Raw genomic sequence first — 23,583 nt, 5'->3', positions numbered from 1 at the left:
CTGAAGGTGGCTCACCGGAAGTTGGAAATCCACTGAGTGCTGAGATGGAAAAGATGACAACTAGGGTTTGCATTGAAGAGGAAAAGGGTATTAATGACGGACCAGTTACAAACAATGAGCAAACGGCTGAAGTAGACAAACGAAAGGAAACGGCTGCATTTAATTCCAATTCCAGCTCAGGTCTGAGATTTACTCTTCCAAAAAACTCGGGATTATCATTGAATGAGAATTATACTCTTCCAAAACGGCTGTGCCAGAATCACCAATCAATAACCAAGAATCTTCGCTGCCATTATCTCCCGCAATTAATGGGATTTTAAGCTGTCCTAAGGGCATTGATACAGAGTTAAATGAGGGGAATGATGACAGCTCACCAATTATTGCTCCTATTAACTCTAATTCCTAGCAATCCCAACGGCAAGTGTTTAATATGGTCAATATTCCAGACAAGGAAAAAAGCGCAATCACAATAATGAAGGGTAATGAACCAGATCAGTCCAATCAGCCTCCACATCGTGCCATTTAGAAACCTCCTCCATGGCCGATCCTGAAGGTGAACTCTGTTGATGCAATTTTCCGGGGAACAAAATTCTGTGGATGTTGTTTTGGATATGGGAGGTGGATTAGTGTTGTTTTGGAGATCGACTATTGATGTAATTGTGGAGGGTTCGGGCACAAATTATATCGATACAATGTTTCGAGAAGAAGATAGTGCAGGGATTAGAGTGATCATCCGAGAATGCCAAGGAAGAGGCTTGGCACACATGGTCGGAATCATCCCTCTCCCCCTAACTGTCATAGAGCTTGAAACTTTGGCTATATCGAAGGCTTTACAGTTTGATGCTGATCTGAGTTTGGAAGATGTCACCCCAGAGGGAGTTTCAGAGATTGCAATGAACCCTTTGAATGCAGATTCACAATCTTTGGAATCCTTTGGTTTACTTAGTCGTGATGTTAAATGTTTTGTAAGTTTATTTCATTGTATTAGGTTTTCACATGTTAGTAGAGAAGGATTCTTGTATTCTCACAGTAAGAAAAACGACAATGGGGTTGCTCATAGTTTGGCTAAAAATGCATTATGCATACCAGATTTTCAAGTATGGATGGAAGATGTCCCATCTCATATTGGTTCGATTTTACAATTGGATGTAGTTGAATTTTATTAATAAAATCCATCGGTTTCTTTCTCAAACAAAAAAAAATACATATATATATATATATATATATATATGATGGACCATGGAGAGGATCTTATATTCTTGATTATGATTTGTGAAAAATTAACATTCTTTTTACTTAACATTAATAATTTTGTTAAAAGTTCATAACAATTTTTTTTAAAAAGTGTGTAATATTTTAAGAATTTTGTAACTTAACTATTATTTTTTGGCATCTAACAAAAAAAATTTAAGATTTAAATCTTTCCTTGCTTGCCTAATTATTAAATTCTAAAAATTGAAAAAAAAAATTGCAATACAATTTTATTTCTTAATTTACTTGAAAATGGAATTATAGATTATTACGACATTTTTTTGGTGGGAGTAATCATATCATAAAGCATGAAAATTTTGAAATGAGGATTGACAATCATTTCATGAAACAGGAAATGTCAAATTTTAAAACATTTGTGGTTAATATAATTGTAATACCAATTATTAATAAACAAAAAATGTTCATTTTTAAGACAATGTCTTAAATATTCACATTTGATATGGTGCTAGATAACACTTTGCTACATACACTCAGAATTCAAGCCAACTTTAGAAAAACCACTTGTACAGATTTCAGGCCATTTTGGTAGGGAAATTGTCACAACATGAATTCAGTATCAAGGCTTAAATTTGCTCTGTTTTGCTTATGGTAGAATTAAGCATATAGACAAAACGAGGGTTTCCAACAGTGTCAAAATGAGCTTGATCTGAATGACATTTCTCCTATGTTTTGTGGTTTGGCTTTAGCACAAGTTCCTTGGCAGCTTCTTCATCATAATATTGAAAAGATGAGTAAGAGGAAATAGGTGGAGGATGATGAATCAAAAAGTTAAAGCTAACTCTCGTGGTACCTCTCTTAGAATTTAATGGAGCTCAAGGGGAAGATATACTATTGAAAGATCAAGGGACTGTGCGAAAGAACAACAAATAAATAAATCTCCAATTTTTTTTTTTTTTTTTTGGTAAAGAGGAATTTAATTAAACAATCCAAAGGCTACAAATACCACAAGCATCTGAAACTAGAGGATAAAAAATAGAAAAATGGTAGAGCGATAGAGCAAATACGAAACAAAACTCTTACTTCTAAAAGATCTCTCCTTTGCCAAAAAAGTCCGCGCATTAATTTATTTTGAGGAAGATGTGGTGAGTGTGGGTTTCCTCAAAAAGCTAGAGAGCAGACTTGCAATAAAAAATTAAAGTATTACAAGGGTGAGACGAATCAGATAAAACATCTTGTATTGTATGGATTGTAAATTTGTAACCATAGCTTTTGCATCAAGCTTAATGTAAAGTTTTATGATATTTTAGATTCTTTGCTAGGTCAAGACCATCACAAAGACCCCAAAAAATTGTTAAGATGCAAAAGATGTGTTTATATAAAACATGAGAAAAATACTATGGACTGTTGAGGAGGCTGCAGGTTGGCCTAACCATGCCCCTACTTGCCCAACGATAATCATAAGTTGACACAGGTTTAGCTTTTTTTAGAGGCTATTTGTTATCTAGGGTAATCCCCAGAGAGAATTAAAATTTTCTTTTTTAACCATGATATCCATTTCATGATGATTGTTTTTCATTATTAGGCTAAAGCATCAATTGAGTTTTGGTATAGACATTGTTTCCAATTTTCATATTAGAAAACATGATACTTTAAATTAACTAAAACTCACTTTTAGTTATGATGAATCTAGCACTATTGAAACTAAATTAAGTTTTGCTAATTTTGTGAGTTTCCTTAATATTGACAAGGAATCAGGAGGGATGAATTTATTTTGGAAAAATGGGTATATGTGGATACACACATGCGTGAATGAAAGGTTTTTCCCATTTTTTATGTTGGGAATATAATGAAAATTTGAAGAGGGTTAAACCTTGTAACAACTAGCTTGTGGCTTCAAATCTGAACAATTTTTTTTTTCCCCACCTTAAAGCACTTGCATTAGAGCAACTAACTATTTTAACATATTAGCAAATAAATAGCAAACTCACCTACCAAATAAATAGTGAAACTTGTGTAGATATTGCCACTTTAGCCATACCCCTAATAGTTTTGTCCTTCCTCAAAGTACACAGAAGTAAGAAAAAAGACCTCTACGGGGAGATCACTCCTCATAAGTACATCCCCATGTATTTCTCCCACTAGTCTTTCACAATCCACCCCCTTACGAGTACACACATCCTCACATGTGGGGCCCACACTTTTGACTAGGGCATAGCTCTTATATTTATCCAAACTTTAAAAGACATGATAAGAGCTTATGCCTTGGACTTCAAAGGTAGCTGGAACAACCATTCAATTTTAGTAGAATTTGCTTATAACAACAGTTATCAAGTATTTGGATGGATGATGAGATTGGTGAGAGTAGAATCTGAGGTCCTAAGATTGTTCAAAAGGCTTGTGAAAAGATTAATGTAATTGCATGCAGCCCACAATGGACAATATCTACACAATTGGGGAGGGTCATTATTACTCATTATAATTAGCCTCACTAATTTGACCTTCGAAGTTAACAAATGAATAGCACTGTTGCCAATTCTAATGAGGGACTTGTTCATAACCAAACAATTAAAACCCATTTTTTATGTTGTTTCAATCTTTTTTAGAGACTAATAGAGACCTTTACACAATAAAATAGAAGGTATCAAGAACAAGACTAAACGGTTTATCTAGGTTAGGTTGTGATTATTTTTAGTTGATGGAATGATTTTTCTAGGTTGTTGCAGTGATTGTGGGTCTTTTGGATTTGGTTTGAACAATTTTTCTATGTTGCTGCAGTAAATGGGGTTGTGATCCTTCCTTTTAATTTTTGTTGAGTTGATACGTTGTTCAATCTCAGCTGTAGATTTTGGTGCATGATGTGATGTAGTTGCGTTTGATTTGGAAATGTTGATTTGGGAAAGGTGGGATGAGAAGAAGAAAAACTTGAACAGAAAAAAAAAAAAAAAATAGTATTTAATAATTTAAAAGAAGTAAAAATAGAGTTTTGACCATAATGAAGTTTTTTGGGTCAATATAGCTAAAATCTTGTTAAGATTGATGTTAAAAGAGAAAAAACTCTCCCTTGTAGGAGCCTTTCCCTCTCCCTCTAGTAAGAGCACCCTCCCTTTCTCCTTGTAGAAGAGATCCCCCCTCCCACCCTCTGTGGGGCTTCCCCGTGGAGAACAATCCTCTTTATCTTCTTTAAACTATAAACACCCTTCCCCTTAGGATACTATGGAAGATGGGTTCAGAACTGAAAATAGTTGATGTAGGAAATAGTACTCTTCAGTTCAAGTTCAGTTCAAGGTACCAAATGGAGTGGTTGGAGAATAGTGGACCATGGAATTTTAGAACAACCTGCTTCTCCTTTGCCGATGGAAGAAGGGGCTCTCCATAGCAAATATGGTCTTCACTCATTCCCCCTTTTGGGTGCAACTTTGGGGTTTACCCTTTGAACACATGTGTGAGGAAGTGGGCAGAGACGTTGGGAATAGGTTGGGGCGATTTATAGAAATGGACAAACGAGCAAGCCAATCGGACCAAGCAATGTTTATGCGCATCAGAGTTGATATGTCGATAGATAAACCTCTTCATAGGGGGGAAACGTGGTGAGTCTTGATGGTGAAAAGTTTTAGGTCAACTTCAAATATGAGAGGCTTCCCACGTTTTGCTTCCTCTGCGGCAAGCTAGGCCACGACGACAAACATTGCCTAGACTTTCCAGACTGGTAGAACACCCCAAACAGTATGGTGAATGGCTATAGGCAGGAGGTGCTTTCAAACGAAACTCAAGTAGGCAGAGAAACACCCACAGGGGTAACCGTGAAGAGGAAAGTGAAGACACAACCAAGGGTAATGGCTAGACAATAGTAAGGAACCTCCAAATCACCGCGGTGGATAGTGGCGGAGGTAGCGCAGGCAGTAGTAGCTTTCAAAATTCAAAAAAAGCCAGCCACACGTGGGGAGGTGACACATTTGAATTCCTAACGTGCCAAACAGCGTAAAATGGAGCTAGATGGGATAGGTTAGAAAAAGATGTTCAGCACTTGAGATTGGGGTTTGGCTCACGTAATGATATGATAGTTCACAACTTTGAAAATGGACTTGGAGCGGGTAAAGAGATAGCTATGAATGATGCACTCTCAAAAGTGGACCTTCCACTCCATGGGGCCGAAAATTCTCCTGAAGTTACTAGCCCACACAAGCCCAAGAAAGAATTTCAAGCTTGTGACAAAACAGAGGAACATAAACCGACCCAAGAGTTAAGCAAAATGCAAAAATGTAAGGGGCGTTAAAAAAGGGTAGCCAAAGAAAAAGGGCAAGCCCACTCTCAAGGGAATGAGAGCCAAAGCCAAATTCTAGGGTCCAAACGCTAGGACACCATGGTTTTTACTAATGATGAAGAGATCACGGTTCACAAGAAGTAGTGTGGAGGCTTCACTGGAAGTTCTAACGATTAGAATTTATCGGCGATGGCTGCTAGGTAACACTACCGAGAGCCATGAATTCGTTATGTTGGAATTGCCGGGGGCTTGGGAACCCTCGGTCAGTTTGTGCGTTGTGCAATATGGTGAGACGTTGGGATCCTAGGATAGTGTTCCTCTTGGAGACTAAGCTTAGGAGTAGGCGTATGGAAAGAGTCAGAGACAGATTGGGTTTTGTGAATGGACTTATTGTGGCAAGCCGTGACCATAGTGGGGGTCTGGCCCTCCTATGGACTAGGAAAATAAACCTGAATATGAAGAGCTTCAGTAATCACCATATTGACGCAACAATCACAGAGGCAAACTCAAGCCTTAAATGGAGAATTACTGGTTTCTACAGTCACCCTCAAATGCATTTGCGTCACGAATCATATAATTTACTCACATTCCTCAGTAACCAAATGCATCTCCCTTGGTTTTGTTTTGGAGATTTCAACGAGATTTTATCTATGGAAGAAAATCGGGGAGGTGTAATTAGATCACAAAGTCAAATGGAGGGTTTTCGAAATGCCATCAACTCCTGTGGATTCTAAGACTTGGGCTTTAATGGATCGGACTACACGTGGTGCAATATGCAATAAGGGGACAGATTGGGTATATTTAAGGTTAGACAGAGCTTTAGCCACGTGTGACTGGATTGAAAAATTTGGTGACGTCAGAGTCCACCACTTGGTTGATTCCACCTCGGACCATTGTGCTATTTTCATCTCCAACCCCCTAGCCATCAAAAGACCCCGATCCTGACGCTTCCATTTTGAGGCCATATGGACGAAGAGAGAGGAATGTAGAGGAATTATTGACTCTGTTTGGGGTTTTATTAGTGACATGAATACTCCGAAAGGTATGGCTAGTTGTCTGAAGTTATGTGCCTCTGAGATAGCCTTGTGGAGCTCTTCCACCTTCGGGCAGATACCAAAGCTGATTCAGGAGAAAAGGAAATTGCTTTCTAGCATGACCCAGCAAGACAAAGATGGTACTCTTGGGGTGGAAATTAACAAAGTCAGGAAAGAGATAAATGGGCTTTTAGATAACGAAGAAATTTATTGGGGGCAACGTTCCAAGGTCCACTAGCTTAGAGAAGGTGATAGAAACACGAAATTTTTCCATGCCCAAGCGTCAGAAAGAAGGAAGCAAAACACGATTACAAGAATCTGGGATAAGTATGGGAGGTGGTGTGAGGACAGGAATAGCATTGCTAATGCTGCAATCTCTTACTTTGAAGATATTTACTCCACTTCTAATCCAAGTCTGATTGAGGAGGTTATTGGAGCAATTCCCACTAGGGTGACTGATGAAATGAACGTTGAGTTGACTAAGAACTTCAATAGAGAGGAAGTTGTGACAGCACTTAAACAGATCCACCCTACAAAATCCCTAGGGCCTGATGGTATGTTAGCTAATTTCTTTCAAAAATATTGGAATATTGTTGGTACTAATGTCTCAAATATGGTCCTAAATGTCCTTAATTTTGGCATGTCTTTAGTTGATATCAATAAAACCAATATTGCCCTCATCCCTAAGACAAACAACCCTAAAAGAATGACTGAGTTTAGACCGATTAGCCTGTGTAATGTGATTTACAAGCTTATTTTAAAAATGTTAGCTAATCGCCTCAAAGTTTTTCTTCCCCTTATTATCACAGAAAATCAGAGTGCTTTTACTACAGATAGGCTCGTCACAAATAATGTTCTTATAGCTTATGAGTTAATGCACTACCTAAAGCACAAAAGAGAGGGGAGAGATAGCTTTATGGCAACAAAGCTTGATGTGAGCAAAGCCTTTGATAGGGTTGAATGGGGTTTCATTGAAGGGATCATAAGGAAACTAGGGTTCAATGAGAAGTGGATTAACTTGGTTATGATGTGCATCTCCTCCGTATCATATTTTGTCATTATCAATGGTGATACCTATGGAAACATTGTTCCCTCTAGAGGTCTCAGGCAAGGGGACCCCCTATCCCCCTACCTGTTTCTTTTTTGCTTCGAAGGTTATCAGCCCTCCTCCATGAAGCAGCAAGAAATCAACATTTGAGTGGCATATCTATAAGCAGAGGGTGCCCAAAGATCACTCATCTTTTCTTTGCCGATGACAGCCTCCTTTTTTGTAAAGCCAACAGTGAAGAATGTAGGAAGTTCAAAGAGATCCTTCAGAAATAAGAGGCAGCTTCTGGGCAAAAGGTCAATACTGATAAGTCTTCAATTTACTTTAGCCCAAAAACTACACTAGAACTAAAGGAGGCAATCCTTAACATATTAGGGCCCATGCAAGACTTGAGGCATACCAACTATCTGGGTCTCCCTTCCATCATTAGTAGATCTAAGAAACAAGTCCTTGCAGAGATCAAAGAAAGAGTAGGTTTGAAGTTGGCTGGTTGGAAAGGGAAATTGCTCTCTTCAGGTGGGAAGGAAATTCTCATTAAGGAAGTGGCCCAAGCCATCCCCACCTACACAATGAGCTGCTTCCAACTTCTGAAAAGCCTCTGTGATGAACATGAAAGAATGATGAGGAATTTTTGGTGGGGGCAAAAAACCAAGAGTTGAAAATCACCTGGATTAGTTGGAGAAAGATGTGTAAGCCAAAATCTCTTGGAGGTTTGGGGTTTAGAAATTTGCAAGCTTTCAACCTTGCCTTTCTAGCTTAAGCAAGCTTGGAGAATTTTCACAAACCCCAACTCATTGGCAACTCGTATCCTCAAGGCAAAATACTTTCCCTATTGTGATGTGCTTAATGCTAACTTAGGCAGCAACCCCTCCTATGCCTGGCAGAGTATCCATAATAGCCTTGAGGTCCTAAGAAGAGGTTCCCGCTAGAGAGTAGGGAATGGTTGAAGGATCCATCTCTGGGATGACAAATGGCTCCCAACTCCCTCGACTTTTAAAGTCATTACCCCTCCTTGGATTACTGTAGACTGCCCCATGGTCTCCTTTCTTATTGACCCGGACACCAGGTGGTGGAAGGCCAACACTATTAGAGCTCTCTTCTTGCCTTTTAAAGCAGACACTATTCTCAAGATTCCTTTGAGCTAGAATCTGCCCGAAGACAAGATCATTTGAATTGGGAATAAAAAAGGAGAATTTTCTATTAAAAGCACTTATTACATAGCTACCAACCTTCTAGATTCGTCTGAAGTAGGTGAGTGCTCATTAGGTGATCCTAATTCTCCTTTGTGGAAGAAACTCTGGAAGTTAAAGCTATCAGAAAAAGTCAAAATCTTCGCTTGGAGAGCTTGTTTAAATGGCTTACCAACTTTGGATAATATGCAGAAAAGGGGTCTGTGCACCAATTATACTTGCCTAGTCTGTGAAGAGGATCCTGAGTGTCTAACCCATGGCTTAATATCCTGCGACTTTGCCCTCTCTGTTTGGGCCCTTTGGCAGGACTGCCCGCTTAGCTTATTGCTGGAAACAAGAGACTTCAGAGACCTTGCCCTCCATTTCCATGAAAATTCCCCATTGCAACACCTGGAGTTTTTCTTTGCCATTTCCTAGTCAATTTGGCATAATAGGAATCTTTGCTTCCACAATGATGGTAGCCTTTCCCCTCTACAAACCTGGGAGATGGCAAAGAGACTGGTGGATGACTTCCATGGCGCCATCACATTGGACTTTCCCCCTAATTAGCTCAATCAAATGAGCTAGTCTACACCCCTTCCTGAAGTCAAGTAAATGTTGATGGTGCGAGCTCCATTGAAATGGGAGTGAATTCCGGTGTTGGGGTGGTTATTAGAGATGAGTTTGGCGAGGTTATTGTAGCTCTATGCAAGTCTCTCCCTTCACAGTTCCCAGCAGCCTGGACAGAGCTTTATGCTCTTAAGCAAGACATCTTGTTGGCGTAAGAAATGGAACTCTCCCATGTCATCTTTGAGTCTAATGCACTCCAGGTCATCCAAGCTATCAACCAAGGTCTTGTTGGAAGTGAAGCAGGGCACTTGGTGGAGGGTATTTTGCAAGCCAAGGCTTCCTTCTTGTTAGGTTCTAAGACTTTAGGAACTAATGTATTAGAACTTCAATTTGTATTATGTTAACAAACCATGATCAAAACATAGAGTCTAAGTTTAGGCTTGCTTAAAGTATGTTTATTTGTAAAATTGGAATCGAGTGATTGCAGAATTTATTGGACTAAATCTGCAAGGCTCGATCGATCGAACCATGTGTAGATTTATTTTTCTGCAAAGTTCCAATTCAGCCCAAACTCTACTTAAACGTATTGGGTTTCAAGTAAAACACTCTTATATATAAAGGAAACCCTAAAACGTTTTTATAAGTTTTTTAGAGAGAGAAGAGTGTGCCTCTTTTGTAGATTTAGGGTTTTGTACCCAAAAGCTCTCTAAGAACTTGGTTGCTCTTTATGCTGTGTGTGTGAATCTTCTTGTGAGATTTAGAGGTGTTTGCCGTCACATACATTTAGGGTTTCCAATCTCAAGATTGATGTCGAGAGCTTAGTGATCAATTCAGTTGCAAATTCAAGAGCTTAAAGATACACAAGCGGGAGTGCTTGTGCTTGCTAGGAATCCAAGAAAGAAATAGTCCATGGACTCGGAGCTGTCACGTGGTCGTGGTAGTAAGTTTCCTATTCGAGGTAGTAATAAGATGTTAGTGGTCTAAGTCGCTATTGCGTAAATTTCAATTCTTTCATAATGAATTTGTTTTACCTTGAGAATAGTTAGGTTAAATCCTCCTCAAGTTTTTTACCGGTTTAGTTTTCCCGAGTTATCATATCGTTGTGTTATTTATTTTCCGCACTTTACAATGATATGATATATTTGAGTTAATCTAGATCTGATAATTTGACTAAGTAATCACTTGACTAATTAACTAGGTTAATCTGGTTGTGTTCTAAGGGGTCTAAAAACGTACACTTCTCTTACTGCTCTTTCAATCACTTGAAACAGGACTACAACAGAGTTGCTTATGAGCTAGCTTAGTTTGCCAAGATCAACCATTTCACCACGTTTGGAAAGGCGTTACCCCACCCCCTTTAGATCCTGCCAGTGGCTCTCTGTTGTAATCCTTTTCTTGTTATTGAATTTGATTTCTCTAAAAAAATAAAAAAATCCTGTTAAGACTGATGCGCTCTTACAAGTTATAACGATAACGAGGATCATGGTGAATTCCATTGATACTGCGTTAGTTTTGCCTTACTGGTGGAACCAAACCACAACATGATCTTCAATTGATATGAGAGAAATACAATAGCCTCTATATCTTTTTTTTTAGGATCTCCATTGAGTTGTGAGATAGAGAACACAACAGCCGCCATTTCGGGATAAAAAAAAAAAAAAAAAGGATTTTCATGTGAGAGTAAACCTGGCTAACATTAGGGTAATCAGGCAAGCCAGAACTAAGTGGCCAGGTTTAATTTGGCATAATAATGAAAGTGTGTAATGTTTAAAGTAACATATTTACAAGTTTATAGGATTTAATTTGTCACAAAGACAAAATTACTGGGATTTTCTCCTCTATCCTCAACACTATCAAAATTTGGGATGAAAAGAAAACCTAAATGAAATATATTGATAAATATACACATATTTTAACATCCTTCGCCATAATAAAATTGACGAAAGAGACGTCCTTGGCCCTAATAAAGCGTCAATAGAATCTGTACCATCTTGGTTGTGAAACTTGCCCGTTATGGAAACTAACAATTGACAATCTGCAAGTGTTATGTAATGATTTCATAGGTTTAACAGAGTTCAGCATAGTCGCATCCCACATTTTAAAGCTTAATTAATAACCATCAAGCAATGAGCGCAGTGTAAAGAGCACTAAAATTTAGTTGGAGCAAGCAAGAGTGCAATACGAATATGTCAAACCAAACTTAGTCTTTCAAATATTGAAGATTGAAGCATCCAATACAAACATTTCATCTCAAAATTCAAGTTGTTATACTTAATTTCAGAAATATAAACTAAAAACCACATAGTGGCAACATGTCAACAACAACAATAAAGCCATTAACTAACTAACACATCATGAAAGCAGTACTGCCTGAGCTGCCAAAACTGAGAGGATAGGAGGTGAAACCAACGAGCCCATCAACGCAACCTTCTGGCTTCTCTCTCAGACTCGAGCAAGGTAAGGATGTCACCTTCCCTCACTGGTCCCTTAACATTCCTCATAATGAACCGATTCTGATCATCCAGAAACTTGACTCTGACCTGAGTCACCTGACCTCTGGATCCAGTCCGACCCATAACTTTCACCACGACTGCGTGCTTCACCTGAGATTCCATCCTGCACAAGTAACAAATAATATCAGTAAAACAAAATTTTCACACAAAAGCAGACATGAAAATATATGAACATCTATGCAAATTATTGACAAAAGAATTGTTCAAGGATCTGGGGATTCAATCTCCTGCGAAAACATAAACCCATACCCATTGCCAGCTTCCAATCAAATACAATATGAACAATACCAACTAATACTTACTAGCATTACAAACTTGCTTTTGTATATAGCAAACAACATAACCAAATAAAGTAAATTTTGTAGGTGTCCTGTAACAATGATTTTATTCACTCATTAAAACAGGATCCAAACACCATTACAGTTCCAGAAAACACATTTATAGCTCGCAATATCAACAAAGAATTTAAAACCAAAGTGGGTATTTCTATTCAAAACCATAAAGAGTAAACTTGGAGAGCTACAAGCATACACAATTTGCAAACCAGTATTTACAATAAATTCAACAAGTCAGTCCATAGCTCCTGTATCAAAAAGCTTCCAACTTTAGTCTATAATAATTCAGTTATTGTCTAAAACAGTAAAACATAATAATAGCACTTTCCTAGGTTTTCTCAGGTTCCAAACAAATATCAGAGGGCTTTTTCTCACAAATATAGACAGTATTGTTATTACAAATATAGAACAACTAGCAGATCTACAAAATAGGAAAAAAACCCTTTCAGCAACAAATATATTTAAGACACAACAGTTAAGGAAAAAAATAAAAATAAAACAAACTTCATAAACAAAGTTTGAAAGAAAATGGAAAGAGAATACCTGAGCTGAGCTGAGTGAGGGAGGGAAGGCTAGAACAAGATGATTTTGTAGCTGCGCTCTCTTCGGAGTTCTTGCCTTGAACCGAGAATGGAGGCGAAAACCCTAGTCTTTGAATTTATATAGACCCTCGTGGGCAATATGGTAATTTAAAAAAAAAAAATGACAGCCCCTGTGTGCTAAATTACCATATTGCCCACGAGGGTTTCATGAAAAGTTAGGTTGTTTTGGTCATTTATCTTTTTCATTTTCTAAATATAAATGTCTGCTTGGAGAGAAACCCTACAAACTCATTATATATATTTATATTGAGTGTGAATTTTGAAAATCTAACCGTTAGATTGTATGTTTTTATTATATTCTTAATACTTACAAAATTTTAAGAAAATCAAAAATCAATTGCTATGTTATCAAATAAATGTTATAATTTCAAGTTTTTGTAATCTAAAGTTATATATAAAAAATAAGTTAATTGACCAAATAGTAAATAATATCCAATTTGAACGAAATTTGATATGCATGTTAAGAACATAAGGAACATGAAATTTAACGATTAGATTTTCAAAATTCATACTCAAAAGAGAAATATATGAGAAGTTTAAAGGGTTTCTCTCAAAACTAGTTTGGAGGGAAACTTTGTTCTCTATGATAGTAATTACTTTAACTGCGGATTGATTATTTATGATGGGATGTAACTTTTTAAATGTAAAAAATTATAATCTTTCACCTTAAGATGAAAAAGATTCGTTGTAAATTGTCCTTAAGTCTACAATTTTTTTTTTTTTTTTTTTAAATGCAGACTTGAGAACAAATTTTTTTAGAATAAAAAATAAATACAATTAGATTTATTTATTTTTAGAAGAATATAGTTGGATTTAATTTATTACGTTTGCTCAACTATAATTATCATTTATTGACTACAAGTGAGATTCAAACATGATCCTTATTCAAAGATAAAATATTTTATTAATTGAGTTAATTGAAACCTACAAAGTGAAGGAAGAAAAATAATAATAATAAGGTAGAAGATCATCCTACAAATGGTTCTCTTCTTTGTATTTATTTAACATATGCTTGGACATTTACCATTATTAACAAGCATGAAAAAAAAAAATAAAAAAAAAAAAATTTGTGTTTAGTGTTACATTTGGTCTTTTAAAGTTTGTCCAAATTTCCATTTTCAACCTTAAAGTTTCAAATAATGGCAAATAATGTAATTTAGTTGGTACTTTTTTTTTTAAATTTATTTAATAATTTGATAATTGACTACTATGCACTCTTAGAGTAATAATCACTATAAGTGCTTGTGGAGGGCAACTGTTTTTTCATCCACCAAACATTAATGTATTAAGCAAATTTAAATTAAGAAAGTGAAAAATTAGCAACTCTATAAACGAAAATATATCATTTTATGATGTTAAAGGGTCATCTTACTACTTTTGAAATTCTAAGGATGAACAACTGCGTGAATGTAACTTGATGGTAGGAGTTTTCGTATTACTTTAGCTGGTAACTGATTTGAATGATAGTCACATCATGGTCTTGGTGACACACGTTGTATTATTCATTGCCTTCACGTAGATACCTCATTCTTAATTTAGCCAAAAAAAAAAAAAAAAAAAAGGATAAAAGCCACGACCCAAGATGATTTATGTTATTTGTAGTAGATTTTCTATTGCATATGCACTCCCTAAATTACGGAACTTGCGATAAATTTTCCACTTAATTTAAAGATGGCAACTTCAATAAATTTAAAATAAATACATTAATGAAAAAAATATAATGAGATTGGATCCTAGTTACAATATGAGTAAAAAGGAAAATAATATAGACAAATCACTTAATCTATGTCCTCAAATTTACTTTTATAGGCTAAGCTACGAAATGATAAAATTTTATGTCCATTTTGCTTTGTCATAAGATTGATGGATTCAGGTACAATGACTAATATAAACCAATTTTACCATTATATCACTGAAAATTTTTATAAAAGAGAACATATGAAGAGTTTGACAAAGTCCACATTTACCATTCAACCATAAAGAAACCTAAAGCTAATTAAGAAAAACAAGTTGTAATCCTAAGATTCTCAAATAAGGGTAATTATTGAATACTTTCGAAGTATCATAAATGCATACTCTCCCCTCTTACATAATTGTGAGTTCCATTAATTAAATTTATGGTGTGATCCACAATTCATGTGAGAGGGGGGAGTACAAATTTATAGTACTCCTAGAATATTCAATAATTTTATATCAAACAAAAAATAAAGATCCTTACCATAAATGAAACTAGAATTAAGCTATAGCCATAATTTACGTGAACAAACTACCTAAACCTAAAATGCAGGAGAATAATTATAATGCATGAAATGTGTGATCCCGTGAAACTGCTAAGAATGTAATACATTTTTTTAATTTTTTTTTTTAATGTTTATTTGTTAGAAACAAACACACGCATAGAGGATCTGGGGGTTCTAATCAGTGGCGGAGCTAGAATTTGAGTTGAGGGGGGGGCAAAACTTGTATAAGATATATGCATTTTATGCACATATATCTTATGTATTTAAAAAGAAAAAAAATAGAAACAACAAATATGTTAAGTAGCTAAGGTGATTTTGTTCCATTAATGATTAGGAAAACAAGTATAAAATATATATACATATATTTCATTTTTCACAACTTCATCAGCAACCAAAACGAGTCAATTAAAAAAAAAAAAAAAAAACCAACAACTGTTCTCACCTTCAAAACTGAAAATAAAAATGATAGTATCAAAAAAAAAAAAAAAAATTTGGGTGGGCTAGGGGGGGCAGTGGTCCCCCCTTGACCCCCCCTGGCTCCGCCTTTGGTTCTAATACAAAGAGAGTACTAATAATGTAAACCTAAATACTAATTCTACGTAACAATATTAAATTCTACAATATTTATTGTACATATTCGACAAAAAAAAATTAATTCTTTATTGTGCACAACAATATTAAATTTCAAATTAGTTTAATGGGCAATCACATGTGAAAGCATTTTTTTCTCCAAAAAAAAAAAAAAAAAAAAAAGACACGTGAAAACATTTTAATTCTACATGGTATATGAAATTTATTTATAAATTAGAACCAATTTGTATTTTTATTTTCCATTATTTTATACAGTACAATAATTAGAACATAATCCTGGAGCTTCAAGGCTTAAATGAAAATAATGTTAATTTATGTGAATATATATATATATATATATATATATATATATTTTACCTACATCAAAACTTGGTTAATGGAGCCAATCCTATACTTTTTTATCCACCAATGTCTTAATCCTCCCCTACTTCGGAGCCTCTGTGTTTTTTTCCCTCAACTAATACCGTTCCTTAACTTAATTTTGTTTGCTGATTCTCAAAAAAAAAAAAAAAAAAAAAAAAAAAACTTAACTTTGTTTGCTAAATTAAAAGTAGTGATTAATTATAATGTATACATAATAAAACAAAAGGGGATGTAGCTCACATGGTAGAGCGCTCGCTTTGCATGCGAGAGGTACGGGGTTCGATACCCCGCATCTCCACCTTCTTTTCTTTCTTTCTCTTTTTCCTCTTTTCTATGTTTGTTAACTTTGTCTTTGTCCTTTTTGAGTCTGTTGACCTTTTACCGCCTAGTTCTACTAGACTTTCTAGTTGGTGTTAAGTCGTGTAACTAAAAACGAACGGTGTGAAAGTGAAGCCAATTTAAAGCTCTAGCCTGCTAAAAAGACCGACCCCACTTCTCGACTTGGACTAGTACTTGCCTCACTTCTTCACTCTTCTCATTCCCAATCCCTCTCCTTCTCTCTCTTTGCATGGAGCTCTCACTCTCTCCTTCGTCTTCACTTCGAATTCACCGCTTAAACACACAGTTTAAGACACCCTTTCCCTTTAATCATACAAAGATACCCACTAAGCCCACAATTACTACCAAATCACACCACTCTCTTTTAAGATTAAGATTTCCTTCACTTTCCCTTTACACTCACACTATTTCCTCAATCCCCGCTTCAACCACACTACACACAAGGCGTAATTCCATCCGGGTACGTTTCATTTTCTTAAACTACTTTTAATTTTTTGTCCAAAAAAAATAGGGAGTAATTGGAATGGAAACATATTCAAAAATTGTTTCTTTGGGTCTATTTAATTTCTTGAAATTCATGTATTTTATACAAATATCATCACTTTTGCACTTTGCCCAGTTCATTTTTACTCTAGATAAACGAAAACGAGCAGTTCAGGCAGGATAGTACTAGACAGTAATACAATAAGGATATGATTTTTGGTGTATAAAAAATGATAATTTGATTCGACAATGTCATCTATTCAATTTTAGAACTTGATTCGGTTTAATTTAATACATTAATTATATTATAGTTGGATTCTTTGTGGTTACTGAGACTAAAGACTATATAATCTCTATGAGTGGCATTAATGTGAAGTGGGATATTGCCAGGCCTGCACTCAGGTTGGAGCAGCTGGATCTGAGCCAGTACTGAATAAATTTTCGGATTTTAAAGATGCGTGCTGGAGATTTCTTAGACCACATACCATTCGGGGAACAACTCTAGGGTCCATGTAAGTGATTACCATAAGATGACATTTTTTAATGTGGGTTTGATGATCTTTTGCTCAATCCATGCCTTAATCTTTAATATGTTTGCAGTGCTTTGGTGGCAAGAGCGTTGGTTGAGAACTCGCATTTGATAAAGTGGACTCTACTATTTAAGGCATTCTCTGGTCTTTTTGCTTTATTATGTGGGAATGGCTATATAGTTGGAATTAATCAGATCTACGATGTTCAAATCGACAAGTAAGTAGTGAACATGTACATGGACTTTTCTGTTACTTGTATATTGCATGTTGGAAACAATTTATATAACTGGATTCTCCCTAGTTTGTTAAACTGTTTGTGGAAGTATGCATAAATTTTATGAACATAGCCTCTTTCTGTTTCATTTGCAGGGTAAACAAACCTTATTTACCTATAGCAGCAGGGGATCTTTCAGTTCAATCTGCTTGGTTTTTGGTGATATTTTTTGCAGTGACTGGCCTATTGATTGTTGGGTTGAACTTCGGCCCTTTCATCTCCTCTCTTTACTGTCTTGGTCTTTTTCTTGGCACCATCTATTCAGTTCCTCCATTTAGGATGAAGAGATTTCCAGTTGCAGCATTTCTTATAATTGCCACGGTATGGCTTGTTTTCTCCCCTGCTAACAATTTTGGCTATTGAAGACCACACAAGATTAGATAACTTGATATCTGTTTAGGCTGAGGCACAAACTTTGAAAAAATGATTGGTGTGTAAGATTTAATTATCCTCAATTTCACTGATTGATGATGAAGGAGAAAAAGGTTGTTAGATTACATTTTAAAATCACCAATATTTAACTTATTTATGAGAAAGAAAAGGACAACTTTTTGTAATAGAAATACAAAATGGCTCATTTTAAGCCGTGGCCAGTGAAGTTGAAAAGGGTTATCAATTCACATTCTAAGATGACATTGTCCTCACTAAGTTCAGAGGAAGTACCCTACCAAAAAAGAAAAGTAGCTACACACACATGCACGTGCATACATTTGTACCCACACTCGTATTATTTAGTTATTTATTTGTAATGAAGTAGTAAAACTTAGAGCCATGTACCTATCCAAAAAAAAAACTTCAGCTAAGAAGAATAAGTTCAATGGGATTCAAGTCTGAGAAGGAAAAAATTGTTTGTCAGGTTTCCAGGTGGGAAACATGGTGATGGAGATTGTTGTTGCATACAATTGATGATGTTATTTTGCCTGCGTTAGCACAATAATTTACAATTTAGCTTGCCAGATGAATCTCTAGAACAGACTGTGGAATTAACCAAAAAATAACTTTGCAGGTACGGGGTTTTCTTCTTAATTTTGGTGTATATTATGCCACTAGAGCAGCCCTTGGACTTACATTTGAGTGGAGGTGGGTTACCATTTATTATATATCCATCATAACCTAGTTGATTAATATGAAACTGTAGCTCACATGTTTCACCCAGGGTTCAAAGAAATGGGCATTATGGGCTTCCTGAATCACCAGCCCAGGATCTTTTAAGTTGATGCTGTCATTGTAACTTATAACAAGAAACAAATAAATTAAAGGTAGAATTAGGTTTTGGCATTACATACTTCACTATATAGGGGGCTTCAGAAAGATACCCCTATCTATCTGGTCTGACTCCAGTCCTTTGAAGATCTAGAACCACTTTGGCTATCATAGTTGGTTCCACTCCATAATTAAATACTCATAATATATGCTTGGTAAGGACTAGTTCAAGATACCCACCTGCTCAGATATGGACCTCTGACAGTTACCAAAATAAAAGATAAATGAGTTATTTGCATTGTACTCCTAGTTCTTGTCTAAAGGTAAAAGTTCTTCTGTATGACTTGTTGGCCTTCATTTTTCCAACCTGGGATCTGGTATTTAGGGAGTTGGCCTGATTTATTCTATTTTTATTTTCATTGCTTAAAATTGCAATGAGTGCCTAACTTGAGTCACGAGAGTTAGAGTTTTTATGCCTTGGAACCTTTCCGGAAAAATGAACTCCACCAGATCAAAAGTAACAGACTATCCTGATTTTTGTGTAAAGGATGAGCTATATGGGTTAATGCAGCACCTATTTTGATATATATATATATATATATATAAATCTTTTTTTTTTTGGTGTGGAAATTTGGACCTATATATGATATTTCAGCTTCATGTACACATCTTCAAAATTTTGAGACGTCAATTTCCATCTGCAGCTCACCTGTGGCTTTCATCACTAGTTTTGTGACAATGTTTGCCCTGGTCATTGCCATAACAAAAGATCTTCCAGATGTAGAGGGTGATCGTAAGTAAGTTCCAGGCTTCTGTTTTTTTAATTTACTTTTCTCTTTGAGCTGCTGATATCTCATTTACCTCTTTTTTTTTTTCTCATACAAATTGTATGTATTGGATTTCTGATTTCTACAAGCATTAATTGCAATTTGCTGTTTTATTTCTTGAAACTTTGTCTCACATGTTAAAATCCAAAGTCCAAACCCAACCCAGCTGTTTCTTTTCCCCTCATGAAGTCAGTCATCCCTTGTTTAATTAATCAACGTTCATCTAATACCAATCTAATTTAATCATTATTACAGGTATCAGATATCAACCTTTGCAACGAAGCTTGGAGTCAGAAACATTGCGTTCCTTGGTTCTGGGCTTTTGCTAGTAAATTATGTTGCTTCTGTATTGGCAGCAATTTACATGCCTCAGGTGAACATGTTTCTGTTGAAGTTATTCTGTTTGTTTTTACACGTTTCTGTACAGCTTATGCATGTATGTATTCATTCTTAATATTCTTCAGCAAAGATGAGCCCAAACTGAAGTCCTTCAATTACATGTTTACAGGCTTTCAACCGTAGCTTAATGATACCTGCTCATGTAATCTTGGCGTTGATCTTAATCTTCCAGGTTTGTTTCTTGGGATTTATAACTTGTCTGATTACCACAATAACCAGTATGTCATTCCTGTGAATATTTATGCGTTGAACACTTTTTCATTGGAGGACCATGATATTTGCTTTTCCTCTTGATTTTGAATTTCTTGTTTACCCAATGTTTTGATTGGGAGGAGATTCTAGTATATTCCAGCCACCCTTCCTATCTTCTCTCCTCTCCCTCCATTCCAAACATACCGTAGTAGAATAATGCAGGAACTTGCATAAATGTTTTGAAAGGAATCTGATTATGGCATAAATGATTCTTTAAAAAGTTTCCCAATGACTAATTTTTGGTTTTATATCATATTGAACTGTCCTAGCCAATTTATAGTGGTTGCCATCAGATCGATGCATATATCTCATTGTACCCTTCATCTCTTGGACTAAGATTTTGACCAACCCCAACACCTTCCAACCTCACACACACGCGTGCGCGCGCGCACACACACACACACACACTTGCATTCATGCAGATATTTTAAATTTTAAAAGCTCGGGCTTACAATTTCTTTTGTTGTAATAACAGGCATGGGTATTAGAACAAGCAAATTACACTAAGGTAATTCATTGCTTGATGTTGCATGAACTTATGGTAGCAAGTTTTCATCAATTTCATTACTTTAGCTGGAGGTTTCCTTGAATGCATATTTTCATCCAGGGGCGTAGCCAGGATTTTTAACTTGGGGGCCGAATTACATGCTTGTACATTAGTCATAAGACTCATAACTCATATATTTATGTGTATGTATGTGTGAGATAGTTAGAGTTAAGAGAAATAAAGAAATGAAGCTTAAAGATTAAGATTGCCACACACACAAAAAAAAAAAAAAAAAAAATCACTAGTTTAAGAAAAACAATAAACTTTTAGCGACTTTCACATTTGAACATGCACAAATATAGTGCACTCTTGTTTACTTAAAAAAAAAGGCAATTGGACAACTTTGTATTTATTTATTTATTTTTGGTTTGAGTAAACGTGTGTTTTGTTAGGTGAAGTCCACTTGAGAAACTAAAATATTGTAATTGTAAAAATAGTCATATTTCAAAATGAATGCTATAAAGAAATTAACATTGTATGATGCATAAGACCCACAACAAAATAAACACATATGACAATTGCTCCAGTCAATTGCTTAACCAAAGGCTAATGACTGAAAGGTAACTCATACTTTTACTTTGTTTTCATCATTTTATATGCCATAATTTGCTAGACAACCCCACTTAGCTAATTATTTTCATTACTTCCATATACCTTCTTTAATCCTAATAGTTTCATGCTCTAGATACATCCAATTGTCAACTAATAAAATTGAGACATACTTATGAGATCAAATATTTTTTATCACTCATGCTAGTGTGTCATTCTATGTAGTTTTGAGAGATAATTGCCTCAACCCTTTGATTGATCATACAACCACAACATATTTCAAAGGGGAAACCACTAAAACTAATATTAGACTAGTTATGTGAATTTTTTTGGTGGGGCCAATAGATACATTTGCAGGAGCTAGCTTGTTTTTATATAGTATTATATAGGGGTTTCAAAAGCTTTGGGGGGGGGGGGCCGCTTATGTGTGCCTCCGCCCCTGTTTTCATCTCTAACTACCCAAAAAAGAAAAGGTTATTATAAATGATCTACTTGTGGTTAGGAGTAATTACAAATGAACTCCTTTTCTTTTAAAAACTGTCATTGAATTTCTCTGTGGTTTGTAGTATAACGAAATTATCATTAGTTCCACCTCAATTGACAGGTTCTCCACATGACACACTGAGATCACATGAAACACAAACTTTAGCCCTCAGTTGGCCCTCTGAAATAGGCAGGAACATAATCCAAGAACATAATTGTTTTTCTATCTGTTAGATGAAGCTTTAAGCCACACTGAGAGTTAATTAAAAGCTAAAATTTTCATTTCAAGTGACCTGTGTCACATGGGAGAATGCATCAATTAGAAAGGAAATATGTTTCCTTTTACTCCAAGAGTCAGGTAATTTGCAATTATCCAAGCTATAAGGAGATAATTTGTAATTTGCCCTTAGTTGCTCGTAGGAGTTTGATTAATAGTGAGGGCTGTTGTACGATATATTCTGCATGTGCAACTAATTTGAGTGAAGTTCTCCTACGTCATTAAAAAAATAAAAATAAAAAAAAGAAGAAGAAGAAAGGCAAAATGGAGTGATCATGTCTCCATGATGCATGCATACCTCTAATTGGCAGACGTTGTAACAAAACTAGTTACACTTTGTTTGAGAGGCATATAACCAATTTCAGCTTTTTAAAAACATCCAAACAAGATGGAAGAAAACCATTCTCCTTTACTTTCTTCCCCATTACTCTCTTCCCCTTTACTCTCTTCTCCCACCAAACTTCCAAACATAGCATAAAAGGTCAATTCTGTTTTAGCACGTGATCTTAAGTTTGATTTCATTGTGCAGGAAGCAATTGCTGGGTTCTACCGATTTATATGGAATCTCTTCTATGCTGAGTACATTATATTTCCTTTCATCTAGCAAATTAATCTTTATTTTTCCTGATCTCTTATTAGAAAGAGAGAGAGCTTTTGTAAATAACAGAGAATGCTTTCAGATATTGGTATATTGTTGTATGCATTATATGATAAAAATTTTCCTGCATTAAATTGTGTTGCTTGGCAAGCAAAAGTAACATGTTGTACTCGACATAACGATATAATAATACTTCCACGCTGAGAATAATTGCTGGATTAATGCTAGTGGGTTTTCTGGTTTTAGTCTATTGCTGTAACACTACCCTTGTGAGAAATTAACAAGCGTTACCCCCACTTGCCAATGTGAGAAATTAGCTCATCGACAACAATAACAGCAACGAAGCCTTGCCTTAGCCCCCAAATGCTCACAAAACCAAAAATTAAAAAGAAGTCTGTCGAGTGTAAAATGAGAACATTGTTCATGTTATGTTGTGGGAATTGCCCAAATTGGCACTTAAAACAAAATTGAGCGGTAACATAAAAGTAATTGAAGTAGTGTTAATTGAAAGACTCTGTGTTACGTAGGTAACTTGAAGGTGGAGGGTGCCGCATCCTTGTTGCCTTTCTTTTATGAATAAAGATACTTACACACTTCTTATTATACATTCATCTTAAACTGTAATGTGATAAGCGATTTCACAATTTTGTTGTTTTACACACTGTTTGGGAGGAGGAAATAAAATGAAATGAAAAGAATTTTTTTTAGAATGTTCCTTGCATTTCCTTGTTTGAGAGTTCTAACTATAGGCATTTTAAGCCCCAAATATTAGCAAATAAATAAAAATTAATTATTTTATCAAATTAAAATTAGGGGAAAAATATTCTACGTGGCTCCTGAGATATGCTATGAGTCCTAACTCCTTGTTTTCTATATGTGAGAGC

At 35.6% G+C, this 23,583-nt stretch overlaps 2 protein-coding genes and 1 non-coding gene across 3 annotated transcripts; 2 read left to right on the top strand and 1 right to left on the bottom strand.

Moving 5' to 3' along the window:
• Positions 1-11,481: 11,481 nt before the first annotated feature.
• On the bottom strand, positions 11,482-12,791 carry LOC115951345 (40S ribosomal protein S28). The gene is made up of 2 exons (XM_031068556.1): positions 12,686-12,791; positions 11,482-11,910 (listed from the first exon to the last, which is right to left on the bottom strand). Exon 2 carries the CDS (start codon positions 11,907-11,909, stop codon positions 11,712-11,714), a length of 198 nt encoding a protein of 65 aa, XP_030924416.1. The 5' UTR covers position 11,910; positions 12,686-12,791; the 3' UTR covers positions 11,482-11,711.
• A 3,372-nt stretch (positions 12,792-16,163) lies between these two features.
• TRNAA-UGC lies at positions 16,164-16,236 on the top strand. The gene has a single exon. It is a non-coding gene; the product is annotated as a tRNA-Ala (tRNA).
• Positions 16,237-16,412: 176 nt separating this feature from the next.
• Positions 16,413-22,926, top strand: LOC115953720 (homogentisate solanesyltransferase, chloroplastic). The gene is made up of 10 exons (XM_031071483.1): positions 16,413-16,737; positions 17,151-17,272; positions 17,361-17,507; positions 17,660-17,885; positions 18,571-18,644; positions 19,472-19,564; positions 19,850-19,967; positions 20,103-20,165; positions 20,721-20,753; positions 22,631-22,926. The coding sequence occupies exons 1-10, from the start codon at positions 16,507-16,509 to the stop codon at positions 22,703-22,705; spliced, it is 1,182 nt and encodes a 393-aa protein (XP_030927343.1). The 5' UTR covers positions 16,413-16,506; the 3' UTR covers positions 22,706-22,926.
• The last annotated feature ends 657 nt before the right edge of the window (positions 22,927-23,583 follow it).

Source organism: Quercus lobata, chromosome 7, assembly GCF_001633185.2.
Source record: "Quercus lobata isolate SW786 chromosome 7, ValleyOak3.0 Primary Assembly, whole genome shotgun sequence".
In the NCBI taxonomy this organism is placed as follows: Eukaryota; Viridiplantae; Streptophyta; class Magnoliopsida; order Fagales; family Fagaceae; genus Quercus; species Quercus lobata.
The sequence above is the reverse complement of the archived record's forward strand: the minus strand, read 5'-3'. Positions and strand labels throughout refer to the sequence as shown.

What these genes read in the sequence shown, in the direction of transcription:
- LOC115951345 (XM_031068556.1), bottom strand. Translation starts at nt 11,909, where the DNA reads ATGGAATCTCAGGTGAAGCACGCAGTCGTGGTGAAAGTTATGGGTCGG.
- LOC115953720 (XM_031071483.1), top strand. Translation starts at nt 16,507, where the DNA reads ATGGAGCTCTCACTCTCTCCTTCGTCTTCACTTCGAATTCACCGCTTA. An exon ending in CATTTCTTATAATTGCCACG is followed by an intron (nt 17,886 to 18,570) that starts GTATGGCTTGTT and finishes ATAACTTTGCAG; the next exon opens with GTACGGGGTTTTCTTCTTAA. An exon ending in CAGCAATTTACATGCCTCAG is followed by an intron (nt 19,968 to 20,102) that starts GTGAACATGTTT and finishes ACATGTTTACAG; the next exon opens with GCTTTCAACCGTAGCTTAAT.